We start from the raw sequence: 17,724 nt of genomic DNA, 5'->3' as shown, positions 1-17,724 counted from the left end.
CTTCATGGATATTTTCTCTGACCCCCACCCTGTTATACATGTGATTATTTGAGACCATTCTGTCTCTCCTACTAGACTATATGCCCCATTGGACTTATTATACAGTAGCTTGCAAGATGAACTTTGGAAATTTTTTTTTTTTAAGATTTTATCTTAAGTATTCTTAGGCACCTGGGTGGCTCAGTCGGTTAAGCATCTGCCTTCAGCACCGGTTGTGATCCCAGAGTCCTGGGATCAAGTCCAACATCTGGCTCCCTGCTCAGCAGGGAGTATGCTTCTCCCTCTCCCTCTGCCTGCTACTCCCCCTGCTGTTATCTCTCTCTCGTAAAAATAAATAAAATCTTAAAAAAAAAAAAAGATTTTAAGTATTCTCTATACCCAACATGGGGCTCGAACTCACAACCCCAAGATCAAGAGTCACACACTTCTCAGACTCAGCCAGCCAGGTGCCCCAAACTTTGGGAATGGTTTTGAAAGATACAGAAACAGGGGTGCCTGGGTGACTCAGTCAGTTAAGCGTGTGCCTTCTGCTCAGGTCATGATCTCGGGGTCCTGGGATTGAGTCCCACGTCAGGCTCCCTGCCCCGTAGTGGTCTGCTTCTCCCTCTCCCTCTGTGCTCTCTCTGCCTCTCTTGCCCTCTCTCAAATAAAATCTTAAAAATAATAATAATAATAATGAAGTTCTCTGGTCTTTCAAAAAAAAGAAAGAAAGATACAGAAACATATATGCAGGGGAAATGTAGCAAGAAACCATCCCTAAGATAAGATCAATAAAAGAATATTTAAGAAAAGATAATTTTTTAGGGGTGCCTGGCTGGTTCAGTCAGTAGAGCATGCGACTCTTGATTCACTGTTGTAAATTAAAGCCCCACAATGGATGTAGAGACTACTTAAAAATAAAATCTTAAAGGGGCACGTAGGTGGCTCAGTCAGTTGAGCATCCAACTCTTGATTTCAGCTTAGGTCATGATATCAGGGTCGTGAGATAGAGCCCCACATCGGGCTCCACACCGGGATGAAGCCTGCTTAAAATTCTTTCTCTTCCGAGGTACCTGGATGGCTCAGTCAGTTAAGCCCCTGACTTTTGATTTAGGCTCAGGTAATGATCTCAGTGTTGTGGGATTGAGCCCTGCATCCAGCTCCACACTCAGTGGGGAGTCTGCTTGAGAGTCTCTCCCTCTGCTCCTCTCCCCACCCCCGTCCCGTGCTTTCATTCTCTCTCTCTCAAATAAATATTTTTTTAAAAAAAACAAAAAGATTCTCTCTTTCCCTCTCCCTTTGCCCCCCCAAATATCTTTAAAAAAAAAAAAAAAAAGGTAAGTTTTATTAAATAAGCACCACACTAAAATCTAAGTTTCCTTTAAAAGTACTATTTGTGTGGGGCGCCTGGGTGGCTCGGTCGTTAAGCATCTGCCTTTGGCTCAGGGCATGATCCCGGGGTCCTGGAATCGAGTCCCGCTTCGGGCTCCTCTGCTGGGAGCCTGCTTCTTACTCTCCCACTCCCCCTGCTTGTGTTCCCTCTCTCGCTGGCTGTCTCTCTCTGTCAAATAAATAAATAAATAAATAAATAAATAAATAAATAAATCTTAAAAAATAAATAAAATAAAAGTACTACTTGTGGGGTGCCTGGGTGGTTCAGTTGGCTAGGTGTCTGCTGTCGGCTCAGGTCATGATCCCAGGGTCCTGGGATCGAGCCCCACATCAGGCTCCCTGCTCAGCAGGGGCCTGCTTCTCCCTCTTCCTCTGCCCGCTGCTCCCCCTGCTGTGCTCTGTCAAATAAACAAAATCTTAAAAAAAAAAAAAAAAAAGTACTGTTTGTTTCTTGGGAGCTATTATTTAGACCAAAGACATCATTACTTGCTATCAACTCCTAATCCATCCTAATCTCAAATCCCTAGTCAAAACCCTTTCTAAAGATAAACCAGTCACTTGCCATTGTCTTACCAATAGCAAGTAAATAGGTGGTGGGGAAAGTACTAAGGTTAGTTTGTTGTTGTTAAAAATAAAAACAGGGGCACCTGGGTGGCTCAATTGGTTGAGCCTCTGACTCCTGATTTTGGTTCAGGTCATGATCTCAGGGTTGTGGGACTGAGCCCCAAGTTGGGCTCCACGCTCAGGGTGGAGTCTGCTCGAGATTCTTTCCTACTCTCTCTCCCTCTGCTCTTCTCCCCCACTAGCGCTCTCTTCCTCTCTCTAAAATAAATAAATAAAACCTTTAATTAAAAAAATAAAAATAAAAGTAAAAACAAACCATCAAAGTTTATATTCAAGCACCCATTCCCCACATCACAAAGCCCAACACCACTATATATTCACTGTCACCATCCTCCAAACATACTTCTCAGGCTGTCATCAGTTCATTTGGACAAGCTTTTACCAGAACATTTTTTTTAAAAGATTTTATTTATTTATGTGACAGAGAGACAGCCAGCGAGAGAGGTAACACAGCAGGGGAGAGGGAGAGGAAGAAGCAGGCCCCCAGCGGAGGAGCCCGATGTGGGACTCGATCCCATAATGCCGGGATCACGCCCTGAGCCGAAGGCAGACGCTTAACGACGGCGCTAACCAGGAGCCCCTACCAGAACATTTTTTAAAAATAGAATCATTTTTACTTAGTTCTTCAACATGAAAACTTCTGTTTATCCTGTCCCATAGGGCAGGTGCAATGTTCTGTCCAAGAGCTGCCACTAGTTCATAGCTAAAAGCATAGCATTGGCACCAAGCTTTCAAATAAGGTATACTATTCACAGCAGGGCTATCTCTAAACAGTAGCTAAGCAGTAGCTTAATAGCAATTTCAAAGAATGAGTAAAACCTCATTGTCAATAGTACAGTGGTTTTCTTGATAAAACCAATGCTGTGCCCAGAATGTAACAAATGCCCATGCAGAACATAAAACATGGTTACTTTTTTCTGGTTAATTATTTTCAATAGGGGAGGAGGAAGAAGAAAAGACCTCTCTAAATCTGTAAAACTAACCATAATCCCACCTGGTCAAGACAGGACCAATAACAAATGTAAGAGCCTCAGAAATAACAAAAAAATAATTTAAAAAACAGGATTTTTTTTTTTTTAAACATGGTTTAGATTCTAGCTGAAAGTCAGAAAAGGATAGAAAGTGAAGAGTAACTCAGAGAAGTTACCAAAGGAACTAAGCCTAAGAGACACTAGGCTTAGGGATATTTATGCTGGTAAGAAGAGAATAGCTCTGTTCTTCCCTTTGCCTATAGGATGACCCTTGTTTAACTCAGGGTAAGACCTGAGGCTACCATATAGAAGACCAAGGGAGCCTAAAAGAGAAAGAATTTGTGGTTATTGTGGGGAACATTAAAGTTGGACTTGAAAAGTAAATGCTACAAAAGAGTATTCATTATATTAAGCTGGGTTCAATCCAAGGCCCTGTAAATTTCCACTACAGAGAGAATCTGCACCCCGAAATTTCCTCTATCATAAAATACCTTTGTATACTAAATAGATAACTAGATATATACATTTAACATAATCAAATAAACTATACGTGGCTGGCAATAAAAAGAAAAGAACCATCTGAATGGGTTGGGCCTCACAGTTATTCCACTCATTGAGTATACCCTCCGGAGGGAGCCAGAGAGGGGAGACTTGAACTGTCTGTTCATTTACCTGGTTTCCAATCCCATGCACCTCTCACAGTGTAAGTATTTAGCTAGGGCTAGGGGAACTCTAGTATCTATAAATACATATTTTTCATCAATACAGTCCTTAAACACAAGCCAGATTTTAAATGAGACCTCAAACTGAAAAAATAATGGTTTGTTTCAGTGCTGGAGAAAAAATTGTTTGCGTTGAACTTATGAAGCCAGTATGTCAATCTCCAACATGGGGACAGCCAAAGTAATTTTCAAGACTATTTTCTCTCTCTTTTTGTAAAGATTTTATTTATTTACTCATGAGAGACAGAGAGAGAGAGGCAGAGGAGGGAGAAGAAGGCTCCCCATGGAACAGGGGGCCTGATGAGGGACTTGATCCCAGGACCCTGGGATCATGACCTGAGCCGAAGGCAGATGCCCAACCAACTGAGCCATCCAGGCGCCCTCAAGAATATTTTCTGATCAAGTGCTTCATACCCTGACTTTAGAACCTAATCCTTGAAAGGGAAGGGAAAGGATAGGAAAGATAGCAGACACAAAAATGAAAAAACTTCTCAGCCTCTTTCTGAAATTGTAATAAGCAATCAGCTTGTTTGATCTCAAGTCTCCAAATTTTCAATCTAAGCACATATGTATAAGCAAAATGAAAAATGCCTTATGGCATATTTCATCTAAAACAGACACTCCACCAGATGTTTAGGAATCTGCATACTGACGGATTTAAGATCTAACCTAATATGGTGTATATAAATGTGTAGTCACATCATATGATGACTTCTTCCCCAGATTTGCCATTTTTTCTCTTTCTATTCAGTGGTATATATATTTGAAATACTCCAAAGCCTAGAGAGATCCATCTGAAGTACAGATCAATATAAATTCTAAGAGCACATGTAAAACCATATTTTAAATTTTATTATATGAGAATTTAAGGCTATATAATTATAGTTTTGGCTAAAATATGTCATTCCATGATGTTTTTAACTGAGTTTGCAGCATATTCAAGTATGTGTTCATCTCTGATAACAACTGTAGCATTCTAATTATTCTTTCTTAGGTATGAGACTTAAAATCCCAGCAGGGAAATACTTTGTACTCATACAAAGAGAAATACTTTAATTCTCTTATTGACTTCAAAGAAATAGTACGTGTTTATTTTAAAAAGCAAAGAACTTGGGGGACTTCTATTTATGTCAGGTGATGCTCTCTCTTCCTAAAACAGCATGTTCAATTTGAATGTGACCAGAAACATGCTCAGGAATACGGTCTTTATTGGACAGCTACATTATTTTATTCTGTGATGCCATGAATTTCCAGAAAATTATGAACACCAATGGTCTAATAAACACAGAAATACTTTCACAAATAGATTAGAAAATAGACTGCTTTGGGATTAGCAGCAATACATTTATCTAAACCTGTCTTCTACTCCCTTCTATTTGTATTTTTAAAAAATATCTCAAGTTGCCTATATGGCAAATATATCTAGTCATAAGAATTTTGCTCAAATTTGGGGCACCCAGATGACTCAGTCAGTTAAGCATCTGCCTTCAGCACAGGTCATGGTCTCAGGGTCCTGAGACTGAGCCCCACATCCAACTCCCTGCTCAGCAGGGAATCTGCTTCTCCCTCTGCTCTTCCCCCTGCTCATACGCTCTCTCTCTCATAAACAAACAAACAAATAAATAAATAAAATCTTCAAAAAAGAATTTTGCTCAAATTTGCCTTAAAAATTCTGGAACGATAAATTTAAAATTGAATTAGTAACACTGATATGGATGTCCTCCTTTAAAAACTATAACTATCAGAAATTCAGGAATTAGTTCTCCTAATTAAGGGAATAATAAGAAGTCAGATTCATTATAGCTATATTCTGAAATGACTGACCCTAACACAATGATTGAGAAATGAAAAAGGAGAGTTGGAGGAGAATCTTGAGCATGTTGAGAAACACTTGAGAATCAGATGATATCTAAAGTGCAATGCATAGCTCCATCTGGAAATGGCAAAAAAAAAACCAAGGACAACTTCCACAACGATAGTGGTTTTTAACAAAGAGGCACATGAAAAGCATCCACTAAAGTTTTAAAAAATATGTACATGCTTACACTCCCCAGCACTAAAGATTTTACTTCAGTAGGGCACTTTTACCTTTGTGGAAGTTCCAAAATAATTCTGATATGCACCTCCAGTTGAGAAGCCTCCACACTAAGAGACTCTTCAACTTGAATGTTAATTTCTCTAAACCTCACATTACTTTGCTTGGTGTGTGATGATCACTAAGGGTTAATTCAGTGAAGAGTTAAATACTTAACTTCCGAAGAAACGTATCTAATAGGAAATATCAACTCTGAGTTGAGTGGGCTGGGTACCAGTTTACAAAAAAACTTTTTATGATGGAAAGAACCCAATAACAAAAATGGAGGCCAACAGAAGACATACAGATGGCCAACAGGTACATGAAAAGATGTTCAAAGTCATTAATCATCAGGGAAATGCAAATCAAAACCACAATAAGGTATGACCTCACGCCTGTTAGAAGAGCTATTATTAAAAAGGTAAGAAATAAGTGTTGGTGAGGTTGTGGAGCATACGAAACCCCTTGTGCACTACTGTGGGAATGTAAACTAGTGCAGACACTATGGAAAATAGTTTCCTCAAAAAACTAAAAATAGAACTCCCATACAATCTAGCAATTCTACTTGCAGATATTTACCCAAAGAAAACAAAAACATTAATTTGAAAAGATATATGCATACCCATGTTCACTGCAGCATTATTTACAATAGCCAAGACATGGAAACAACCTAAATGTCCATCAGTGGATGAATGGATAAGAAAATCTGGCATGGGGGCGCCTGGGTCGCACAGCGGTTAAGCGTCTGCCTTCGGCTCAGGGCGTGATCCCAGCGTTCTGGGATCGAGCCCCACATCAGGCTCCTCCGCTATGAGCCTGCTTCTTCCTCTCCCACTCCCCCTGCTTGTGTTCCCTCTTTCGCTGCCTGTCTCTCTGTCAAATAAATAAATAAAATCTTTAAAAAAAAAAAAAAAGAAAATCTGGCATGAGTATATGTATATAAAATGGAATATTTTTCATTCATAAAAAAAAAGAGTGAAATCTTGCCATTTACAACTACACAGAGGGACCTTGAGGGCATTACAGTAAGTGAAATAAGTCAGAAAAAGATAAATACTATATGATCTCACTTATATGTGGAATCTATTTTTTTTTTTTTTTTGAGAGAGAGGACGCATGCATGCATGCGTGGCGTGGGCGACACGGGTGTTGGGAAAAGGGAGAGGGAGAGAGACACTCTTAAGCAGGCTCCACGCCCAGTGCAGAGCCCAATGCAGGGCTTGATCTCATGACCCTGAGATCACGACGTGAGCCGAACCCAGAAGTCGGACACTCAACAGACTGAGCCACCCAGGCACCCCTATATGTGGAATTTATACAACAACAAAAAAAAACATCCAAGCTCATGGATATAGAGAACAGATCGGTGGTTGCCTGAGGTGAGGAGTGAGGAGTGGGTGAAATGGGTGAAAAAGGTCAGAAGGTATAATCTCCAGTTATAAAATGGATAAGCCATGGGAATATAATTAATGTATGGCATGGTGACCATAGCTAATAATACTGTATTACAGATTTGAAAGTAGGTAGGAGAATAAATCTTGAAAGTTCTCATCAGAAGAAAAAGGTTTTTGTAACTTTATGTAGTTATAGATGTTAACTGGACTTATTGTGGTGATCATTTTGCAATATATACAAATACTGAATCATCAAGTTGTACACCTGAAATTAATATGTCAATTATTCCTTAATTTAAAAAAAAGACAAAAAAAAAGTTTAATGGCCAGGTCTGGCTCATCTAAACACAATACAGTATTTGCTAGTAGGGCTGGAATCCAACAGTCTCAAATTAAAAAATATTCAATTAGTGTATTTTTCAGGCACACAGTCAAATTGTACTCTCCCAATGGACAATATTTCAAGTTGAAGACTGACTACCAAAAATCCAAGAACTGTCTTTTTATTTACTGCAGCTAGTAACAAGTTCACGTAAGGAAGTACCTTAATCCTCATTCTTCTTCTCACGGTTCAGACAACCTGTAGCTCTTAATCCTTTAAAAGGCTAAAGTCTGGGGGGGCCTGGGTGGCTCAGTCGTTAAGCATCTGCCTTCGGCTCAGGGCATGATCCCGGAGTCCTGGGATTGAGCCCCACATCAGGCTCCTCCGCTAGGAGCCTGCTTCTTCCTCTCCCACTCCCCCTGCTTGTGTTCCCTCTCTCGCTGGCTGTCTCTCTCTGTCAAATAAATAAAATCTTTAAAAAAAAAAAAAAAGGCTAAAGTCTGTACTCCTTAAGGATTAGCAAAAGGGAAAAAAACTTTCTGAACTAAAGCAGCCATGTTACATTCATTTCAATCCTTAGAAAAATAGTTCAGAAGGCCTGAAGATATACCAAAAAACCTGACTTTAATGGGAAACAGCTAAGAAAGAGCCATAGTTTTGTTTTGTTTTTTAAGATTTTATTTATTTATTTGAAAAAGAGAGCACCAGTCAGAAGAGAGGCAGAAGGAGAGGAAGAAGCAGACTTCCTGCTGAGCAGGGAACCTGATGTGGGGCTTGATCCCAGGACCTCGAGATCATGGCCTGAGCCAAAGGTAGATGCTTAACCGACTGAGACACTCAGGTGCCCCAAGAGCCATGGTTCTTCAACCAGAGATCAGCCCTGTACCAAAAGGAATCCAACAAACACTTCCAGACTAATCAATCAAACACTATAACTCCAAACCTCAATAGATCCAAATGCTATGAATCAATCTCTCTCTCCTCAAGCCTTCCTGGAAACCAGGAGTTAAAATATAAGCTATCATAAACTCATTCTTTTCCCAAACCTTTAGAATCTCTATAGATATCCTTTCATCTTAATTTCACAATGACCTTGTATCTCATAACTAACAACATTATAACATCAGCAACGGCTAACATTCACTGCATAGTTACAACATGGTAGTCACTGTGCTGGGTGCTTAATGTTCTTTATCTGATCTAATCCTCACAATAAGGTCAGTTCCACATTACAGATGAGAAAAGAAGCTCAAAAAATTTAAATATTTTAAATATCTCTACTGCTCTCAAAGTCCCAAACCCTTAGGTATTCCTTCCAATTTGATCCTCATTATTAAAAAAGGGAAGGTGCAGGATGTCTGTGGCTCAGTCTGTTAAGCATCTGCCTTTGGCTCAGGTCATGATCCCAAGGTCCTGGGATTGAGTCCCGCACTAGGCTCCTTGCTCACCAGGGAGCCTGCTTCTCCCTCTGCCTGCCACTCCCCCTGCTTCTGCGCTCTGACAAATAAACAAAATGTTTAAAAATAAACAAATAAAATAAAAGGTGAAGGTGCTCTATGACAGCAGATCTTAAACTTTGGTGTGTAACATGGTCAAAGAAAGAGCTACTGTTAGAACACAAATTGTTGGGCCTCAACCCCAGAGTTTATGTTTTGGGGGACTGAGATGGGTCCTGATATTTGAATTTCTTCTTCTTCTTCTTCTTTTTTTTTAAGATTTTATTTATTTATTTGACAGAGAGAGACAGCGAGAGGGGGAACGCAAGCAAGGGCAGTGTGAGAGGAAGAAGCAGGCTTCCCGCCGAGCAGGGAGCCCGATGCGGGGCTCCGTCCCAGGACTCGGGGATCATGACTTGAGCCAAAGGCAGACGCTTAACGGCTGAGCCACCCAGGCGCCCCTGATATTTGAATTTCTAGTCTACGGCCATACCACCCTGAATGCACCCCATCTCGTCTGAATTTCTAACAAGTTCCCAGATGCTGCTGCTGCTGGTACAGGGACTACTGCTTTATGAAAAGGTTAAAAGGAAGTAATCCCCTCTCACCTTAGCTATCATTTTCTCATGTGAAAACACTTCTCTACAGAGTACTTCTAACAAGAGAGACACTTAGAACTTAAAAAAACCTCCAGGGTCTGAAAGCTAAAAGACTTCTTTTTTCCCCCACTTCACAAAGGCCCCAATATCACCAATGACATTAAGATAGTAGAAATCCAAAAAAGGAAAATTAAGAACAGAATGACTGTAAAATTCTGCTCAAGGGCCTGTCACCATCCACATTTTACTTCTTCAGCCTGAAAGTGTTTCCTTTCGGTGTCCTAGGGCCAGAGACACGCCAAAAGAAAAAGGAGGTAGATTGTTTTGTAATACTAAAAAATCGAGGACAGGTTCTAAAAATATAATAGTATTTTGCCCTATAAACAGAAAACCTCAAAATGCTATAAATTCCTTTTGTCTGTCTCTCTTTTGTCACACTATCCTCCATCTCAAAGAGCTGTTCTTCTTACGCAAGACTGACCCAAACTTTATCCTTTCTCAGGTAGCTTAAACATTGATTACGTCAATGTCATCTAGGATGAATGACTTCAAGCATAGGATTTGTTAAAAATGTCTCCTCAGCCTGCCAGGGAAGCTTCTTACTTAGGTGGGTGCTGTCAACCATGACTAAACTGTACCAAGAGAAATATATTTTAAAATATTAATATGGCTTGGCACCTTCCTGATGCTAATCCTTCCAGTTCCATCCCAATGGCACAACTGGGAAATTAACCGAAGAGAAAAAGCAATCTTCCCTCTGCTCTCGACTTTCAGATGCTCCTCCTCTACAGCTCTGCCATGCACAGACTCATTCTATACATATACATGGAGACGGAACATGCGCGCACACACACACAAATAACTCTCGGCAGGAACCAAAAATCAAAGCCTAACCCCATGGTTTTGAAGTGAGCAAGTCCAATTTCCTTCTTTGTAGCCCTTGACACATGCTGGCTGGGAGCCGTCTGGATTTTTTTCTGCCTTGTTCCTGCACCAGAAGGCTCTGCACTGCAGGTCAGGGGATGATAAGGAAATGAACAGTGTAATTTCCAAGGCCTCTGAACACGGCCCTGTCAGCAGCTCTGGAGGCGGGTTACTCAAGCATGGCTTGAAGAGTGAAAAACCACAGAGAGGAGGGCTCGGCCAGCCAGCAGTGGCAGGATCTCAGCTGTGTATGTTACTGCCACCTCCAGCCTGAAAGCCCAAGCCCTGCTGCCTCCCTGGATGAGCTCTGCTGGTAAAAGCTCTTATACCCAAATGGCAAAAATACAAGTTCGCACTGGGGGAGGAAGATTAAGAACTGGGACTTAGATTTTCCATGTACTCTTGTGTAGAAACAAAAAGCATTTAGTGCTCTTTCAGCATATATGAGATTGCACAGCCTGGCAAACCCACAATAACATCTATCCAACATACCAAACCCCATATCAGGGATATGGCCAGAAAGGAAACTCAATTTATATGAAATGTGAAATTCAACAGGCTACTTCAAGGTCTTTTAAAGCCAATTTTCAGTCTCTCCCCTTCTCCAAACCTCACTATAAATATCAGGAGCTTTAGAACCCATCACCAGCATGAAAATTTCCCAACCCAGGTTTGGATCTTCTTCTGACCACACACAGTGCTCAAAATCTTAGTCAACATGCTTATCTATTTATACTGGGCTTCCTATAAAGGTGGAATGTGGTTATATTTCAGCCCATTATTGCCTAGGGCAGACTGAGACATATTTTACATCATGTTTTTCTCTCTAATATTTATTGAATGCTTCCTAATGAATGCCACACATTGTTCAAAATGTTTTATATGCATTAACTAATTTAATGTTATAACAAGCCTACTAGGAACTATTGTTTTCCTTATTTTGCAGGTGAAAAAAACTGAGGTAGAGCAGTTAACTTCCTCAAGATCACTGGGTTAATAAGTGGCAAAGCTGGGGTACAAATCAGGTAGTCTGGCTCCAGAGTTTATACTCTTAACTGCTAAGTTATACGTAAAAGTTGATGTGAAATTTAAGTTTAGAAAGAAAGCTAGCGTTTTATGTCAGAAGTGGTTCCCAATTCTCAGATGAAAAAGAAAATTCACAATGGCTCTCAAATGTTAAAGTACATAGCGATTATCTGGAGAGACTTCTGGAAGAGTTTTGGGCCCCGACTCCTGTAACTTATTTAGAACTGGGTAAGGGTCAAGAATCTGCATTTTGACACTCGGGTGATGTGATACACATGGTTTTACGGGCCACACTTTTAGGGACTCTACTATAGATGGTCAACTGTAAGATCCAAAGAGCACGAAACTTCTCTGTTTTATTCACTAGTATATACCGAGCACCAAGCACAATACCTGGAATCTAAAATGCACTCAAATTGTCAACTATACCTCAATTAAATTTTTTAAATAAAAATAAATAAAATGCACTCAGTTAATGTACTGGATAAATGGCATTCAACAGTATATATCATGTCTTTATGAACCGTTAATATCCACAATACATTTAAAGTCTGCCTACTAGTGACATGTCCAAGAATGGAAATTTGAATGCAATATTCCAGAAAACACACACACACACACACAAAACCAAGCTCAAAGTAGCAGTTTAAAAAGTAACTTTCCCTTTTTATATATAATAGGATAATAGGATAGGTTTAACACCAGCTGTAAATAGTTCTTTGCAAACACTGTCATCATACCAAAGAAACCTAAACTCAAGGATCCTTTGTTTACTAAGCATCTACAATGTTAAAAGCAGTAAGAAAAACAACGAAAACAGTTTCAAGAGTATCTGGGAATTCACATCCAGTGTTTCTAAGGTAGTTTTTAGAGTGGGAAAACAGAGAATCCCTCATAACAGCTGAAGACTTTTTAATAACCCCAGAGTAACAATATGCCATAAGAACCCGGTCACCAGAAAACTGGTTTCTAAGCCTGGCTTTGTTACCGACTACCGACTACCGCGAGAGCCTAGGCAAGTCACATGACCTCCCTGGTCTTAGTTTCTTCTTCCATAAAATGAGGAGATTGGACAAGATAATTTTTCTGTGGGCCCTCCTTGAATTACAACACACAGATGGAAAACAGAGCTACTAAAGAAAAAATAAATTAAGCTCAGGCTCTGTTGCATCTCTGTCCCACAGAAATATCAACTTTTTTAATTTTTTCCATGTAGGAAAATGCTTGAGGGCATTTGGCTTCAGGAAGCATGGCTGACTGCTACGCCATCAATAGCTGAGAAAAAACAGCTAGTGAAGGAGGAAGGCTTTAAGAGAGAAAGCCTTGGATCAGAAGGAAAAAAAGAGACCCGACCTTGACTGGGCAATGAGGGATTGTAACACGAGAGAACTGAGCTGGGAGGCATAAACTAGGGCAGGAAAACAAAACCAAGGGCAAAGGAAGATGCTCTTAGAACACAGGATATGATAGCAAGCATGATGAGAAAGGGAAAGAGCAAAGAGCACACTTAATGGGTTTTTTTTTTGTATCCTAAACTAAGGGGGGAAGTGGTAATATACGCAGCAGTCTGAGAGTAGCAGAAGCTGAGACCCAAAACGGGGCGGGGGAGGGGGGAACAACTGTAGACTGTTTCTACCTTGCAAGATCATAAACAGCAGCTAAAAAGGCCAGAGGAGCTTCTGGCTGCAAACCTCTAGATCCTTTAGCCAATAGAGCCTACTGGTTACTATACATGATTTGAAAAAATGAGTCTCACCTTAAATTCCTGGTTTAAGCCCTGACTCTGACAGGAGTCTGTATTGCAGGACTCAGCACAGATACATCACTGCCTTCTGTGGTTTGTAAATTCTTTTTTTCTTGCCTGTCAGAATGGCAATGCAAGCACTAAACTCTAAGCTTGGAACATTCAGGCAGGCACCCTTTCTCCCCTTCCATCCCTAACTTAACAATCTATCAATCAAACCAAAGGCAAGGCAACAGGCAGGAGCCAAAAAGCTCTGTCTTGTTTATTCCTCACCATTCCCTCCCCCATCTCTTCAGCGGGCAGGAAGTATGAACAGGAGCGTTCAATAACAATTCAGGGCAGCAGCAGTTGCTAAGAGCCATTTCTGGTCTCTTAGAACTCTGGGAAACAGCACAGTGAGCCCTTCCAGAGAAAGGTGTGGTGGAGCCTAAGTAGGATCCCATGAAGGGAAATTCACATCCTTGGCTGATAGGAAATTCCCTGAGCCACGGCCTAAGATACCTACCTAGATGAGAAGGTCCTGAGGTAAATAATTTGAATACTCAAATATCCCTTATTAGCTAGTGGTAGACATGTGACAATTCCAACCTACACCCCAAACTCTATTTGTCTTCTCCCCTATTTCCAAGGTGGTGGTGAGGGGGTAGGCAGACATGGTTTGGGGGAGATATCAGTCAAGACATTTCCCAAATTTTATGAGTTTTCTTTCTTCCTGAGAGCTGCCAGCTCAAAGTATATAATTCCCAGATTATATCAAAACATCTGTTTTGCTCTTTTAGTTCTATTGGTTCATATAGTCCCCACATAGAAGGAACATTCCAAACCAATTGAGGCATAGGCAAGCCCATTATCTCAGAGAGAAAATCTTAAAAGTTTTCAAAGCCTTAATGTATAAGCTATAGTAGTAATCATCACTGAGCCCCTATTATGCCCTAAACCCTGGAGTCCTTGTTTCCCAAAAGTTGATCTGCTCTAAGATTCCTAGCCTTCTTTTCCCTTAAGTCTTCCCCTCCTCCCATTCCAGAAACATTCTCTCCCTGCACAGTGTTTTCATCTCCTAGCAACTTCCAAACATTTATTTAAATAATTATTTCAATGAACAAAGGCTTTATGGAAAGGAACCCCAGAACCAGACTGTTCAAAAGGGTTGAGGGAACAGGGAAAGGAATTGAGAAACCAGGTTTTGGCTTATAGTAACATCAAGCTGCACAGCAACTTTCTGCTTCTAAAAGTACTTCCCAGCAATTTTATCTTTCTTCCAAAAACTGAAGTGGTCTCTCTCCCTTTTCTCTCTGATTCCATTGCCCCACTGTCAGTCTCCTTGGGAGACAAGGCTTATATACCACAGGTACATTATGAAAGGGCAAACCATCCTGGCACCAAGGTGTTTTCTTAGCTGAATATGCCGTACCTTTCAGCCGAATTATAATCTGAAGGGCAGCCACCCAACTGGTCGCTGGACCTCCAAGAGAAAACAGGTTCCACTTGCTACTCTGTTGGAGACTATCATGGACATTTAGACTTAAATCCAACAGGAAGCTCAGCATCATTAATCCTTTCACCTGCGGATGACTACTGGGCCTACAAGATTGCAACATGAGTCAAGAGTTCTAAACAGAAAGGAAAATGAAGTCCACTCTCAGAAGTGGCCACTTTTCGGAGTGCCTGGGTGGCTCAGTCGGTTGAGCGTCTGCCTTTGGCTCAGGTCATGATTCCAGGATCCTGGGATAGAGCCCCGAATTAGGCTCCCTGCGCCACGGGGAGCCTGCTTCTCCCTCTCCCTCTGCCTGCTGCTCCCCCTACTTGTGCATGCATGTGTGCTCTTTCTCGGTCAAATAAATAAATAAATCTTAAAAAAAAAAAAGAAAAGAAAAAGTGGCCACTTTTCAGCACAGGAAGAACAATAATTATGAACATGGATATATGGCAAGAGTTTATCGCAGCCAGATGTAGGGAACAGTCTAATGGGCCTGGAACAGAAGCAAGAACTCCTGGTACTCCTAGGCCTCTTTAAAACAGTATTATCCATCTGCACCCCAGAGAAAATGGTAAATCACAGCCAGCACAGGACGAGCCATGCCAGTAGCCAGCTGGAACTTGACGCTGCTGAGGTGGACTATAGCATCTGTCACCTAAACATAGGCAGCTTCTCTCTGGCAGCTGCCTCTGGTGAAAGGGAATGAACCATTGTGTTATTAGTGGAAGAAAATTCACAGCCCTGCTACCAGGGAAGCCCAGATGTTGCTAAGAGCTACAGATGTGCCGGAGGCAAAGACCAAAATACCTACAGCAAAGAAAGCACAAGCTACCACTGGAATCCAGGCACGGAGAGGGCACCACCACACAAACATACACATGCAGCCTCTATTTATTAAACTTACATATGGAAATAGGTATTCCCTGTTGCAGCTGATGTAATTACAGAGAAACCAATTCATACTGCATCTGCTGGGATCAGCTGAAAACACAGGGTGAGCAAAACACAGAGCGGAAAAATCAAGAGCCGATGAAGAGCTCATCATCAGGCCGGCCGCTTTGCAGGAAACTGTAAGCTGCTGAAGTTTAAGGCAGCCTGAGCTGACCCTACACTCACACCTACTCTGCTCCAGCCCTGCAAGCTCTATTTCCTGAGACATGAACTAAGATCATCTTCCCAGAGGAGGAGAGCCCCTCCTGGGGCTGCAAGCACCTGTCCTTCCAACTCAAGCAGAAGGTAAGGTATCATTACACTGTTTGGCAGCTATTAAACCACCAGGACACTTTGATTACCAATAGTTGAGGGAGATACTTGGCCACGAACTATACTTTTGGTGGCCAAAGAATCTCTTTTAAGGCCAAACATGCAGAGCCACAATGCTAACTCATAAGGCCTGATTAAGTACCTCTTAGTACAGTCAGTACCTCCTGCTCCCTTATTTACCTGCCCCTTTGCTCATTGGTAGCCACCAATAGAACACGTGGTAGATATCATACCATGAACTTATTTAAACTTTTCTCTTCCAAAAACACAACAGCACCATTTATTCCATTAAGAACAGCACTCAACCGAAAGCCTATCATCAACTTACTAAGTTTATCAATGACTCTGAGGATGAAATACCAGCAAGCTGGGGACCACATAAAGGTTGATGCCAGTCTCCAGCAACAAGTATCTGAGGGTGGGACAAGGACAAGGTGATGGGTTCTCAACTTGACTTAGAGAAAATTCATTCTACCAAGTAGCTGCCCCCAACAATAGATATTCTCAAAATGCCCAGGCCTGCTGTTAATGAATCCGTAGAGAATCCCCTAATTTGGAACAAAACCACATTATCATTACCAGCTGCTCTGACCTTGTAATTGGTCATTACCCACAAACTAATGAGCCTCCCACAGAGTGCACAAAGCATTTGGTGGTTAGTCCAGGGCAGTTCTGACTGGCAGTAGGCAGCCAGATCTGGCCACCTCTTACCTTTTCAGACTTGACTTTCTTTAGCGGGCGACACTCATTCTCCCCTTCCTCTGGCTCCGGTTTAGCTCCCAAAGGATTGAGCGCTGCCCCAGGCTCAATAGCTATACTCCCAAGTGGCTCCACAGTTCCTGTATCCACCCCTGCACTTCCATCATACTGACCACCCCGTCCTCCCAAGGGAACTGGCTGGAGGACCCCAGGATCCTTTTCTGAACAAGTCCCCAATCCTTCGCTTCTCTCCTTCTTGCTCTTAGATGAGCTGTTCTCCTTCTCCTTTTTAGAGCCGGCTACACTGCGGGATGCCTTAGCGGCCTTCTCTGAGCCCTTGGGAGCAATAGCAGCAACCAGGCTTCCTGCATTGGCACCATCTCCTGAGCGTCCCTGCACCTCTTTCTTGCTAGCTGCCCCCTCACTTGGAGTGAACAGGGAAGTCCCTGGAGTGGGTTTGCTAGTGTCTTTGCCACTCTTATTCCTTTTGGATTTTGATTTGCCTTCCTTCCCTTGAGGACCTGGCACTGGGGTCACAAACTTGATGTTGTCTGGTAGTGTGGCCACAGCATTGGGAGCCGGTATCCCCACCTCCTTTGAGCCTGACATTTCCAGTTTCTGCTGGTCCTTTTCCAGATCGGCGTCCAGGTCAATGATGAGATTCCCTACTCCAATGTCCCATTCATCCCCACTGTCGTATGTCTCAACCGGGTTTGCATCCACTCCTTTCCCTCCGGAGGCTCCACTGCTCAAGGACATCTTAGAGTCAACGTCCCACCTCAAGATTCAAGGCTCTTCCTTGCCCCCAGCTTTCCTATTTTCAGCTTCAGCTATGTTCTCAGACCTGCCACATTGGTCAGTACATGCCCAGTGGACAACATCATTGCTGGAAAAAGAAAATTTAAAGAGCTGTTAAAGGAAACAATACAGGCAAGGAGACAGCCTGAAATAAACTCCCACACAAAACAGACTGTTCCTAGGGGGCTATCACATCACAATGGACAAGACAAACAGGTTCAATTGTATTTCTAACCAAGTCACATTGGACCAGGGAAAACTTAATTCCCTTTCCATCTCC

At 41.8% G+C, this 17,724-nt stretch overlaps 1 protein-coding gene across 12 annotated transcripts in view; it reads right to left on the bottom strand.

The window, feature by feature from the left end:
- Positions 1-17,724, bottom strand: part of ZNF609 (zinc finger protein 609) — a 259,999-nt gene that overhangs the window by 214,854 nt on the left and 27,421 nt on the right. For 11 of the 12 annotated variants that reach the window (XR_007190679.2, XR_007190697.2, XR_007190678.2 and 8 more), the window contains exon 2: positions 16,659-17,532. The exons of the other annotated variant lie outside the window; for it this stretch is intronic. Coding sequence is in view for 8 of the 11 variants with exons in the window: in XM_026478297.4 (XP_026334082.1) it covers positions 16,659-17,405 (747 nt within the window). In the remaining 3 variants the exon portion in view is untranslated. The remainder of the gene's footprint in view (positions 1-16,658; positions 17,533-17,724) is intronic. 12 annotated transcript variants of the gene reach the window in all.

This window comes from Ursus arctos, unplaced genomic scaffold (assembly GCF_023065955.2).
Source record: "Ursus arctos isolate Adak ecotype North America unplaced genomic scaffold, UrsArc2.0 scaffold_28, whole genome shotgun sequence".
Classification (NCBI taxonomy): Eukaryota; Metazoa; Chordata; class Mammalia; order Carnivora; family Ursidae; genus Ursus; species Ursus arctos.
This window is presented reverse-complemented; position numbering and strand designations above follow the sequence as displayed.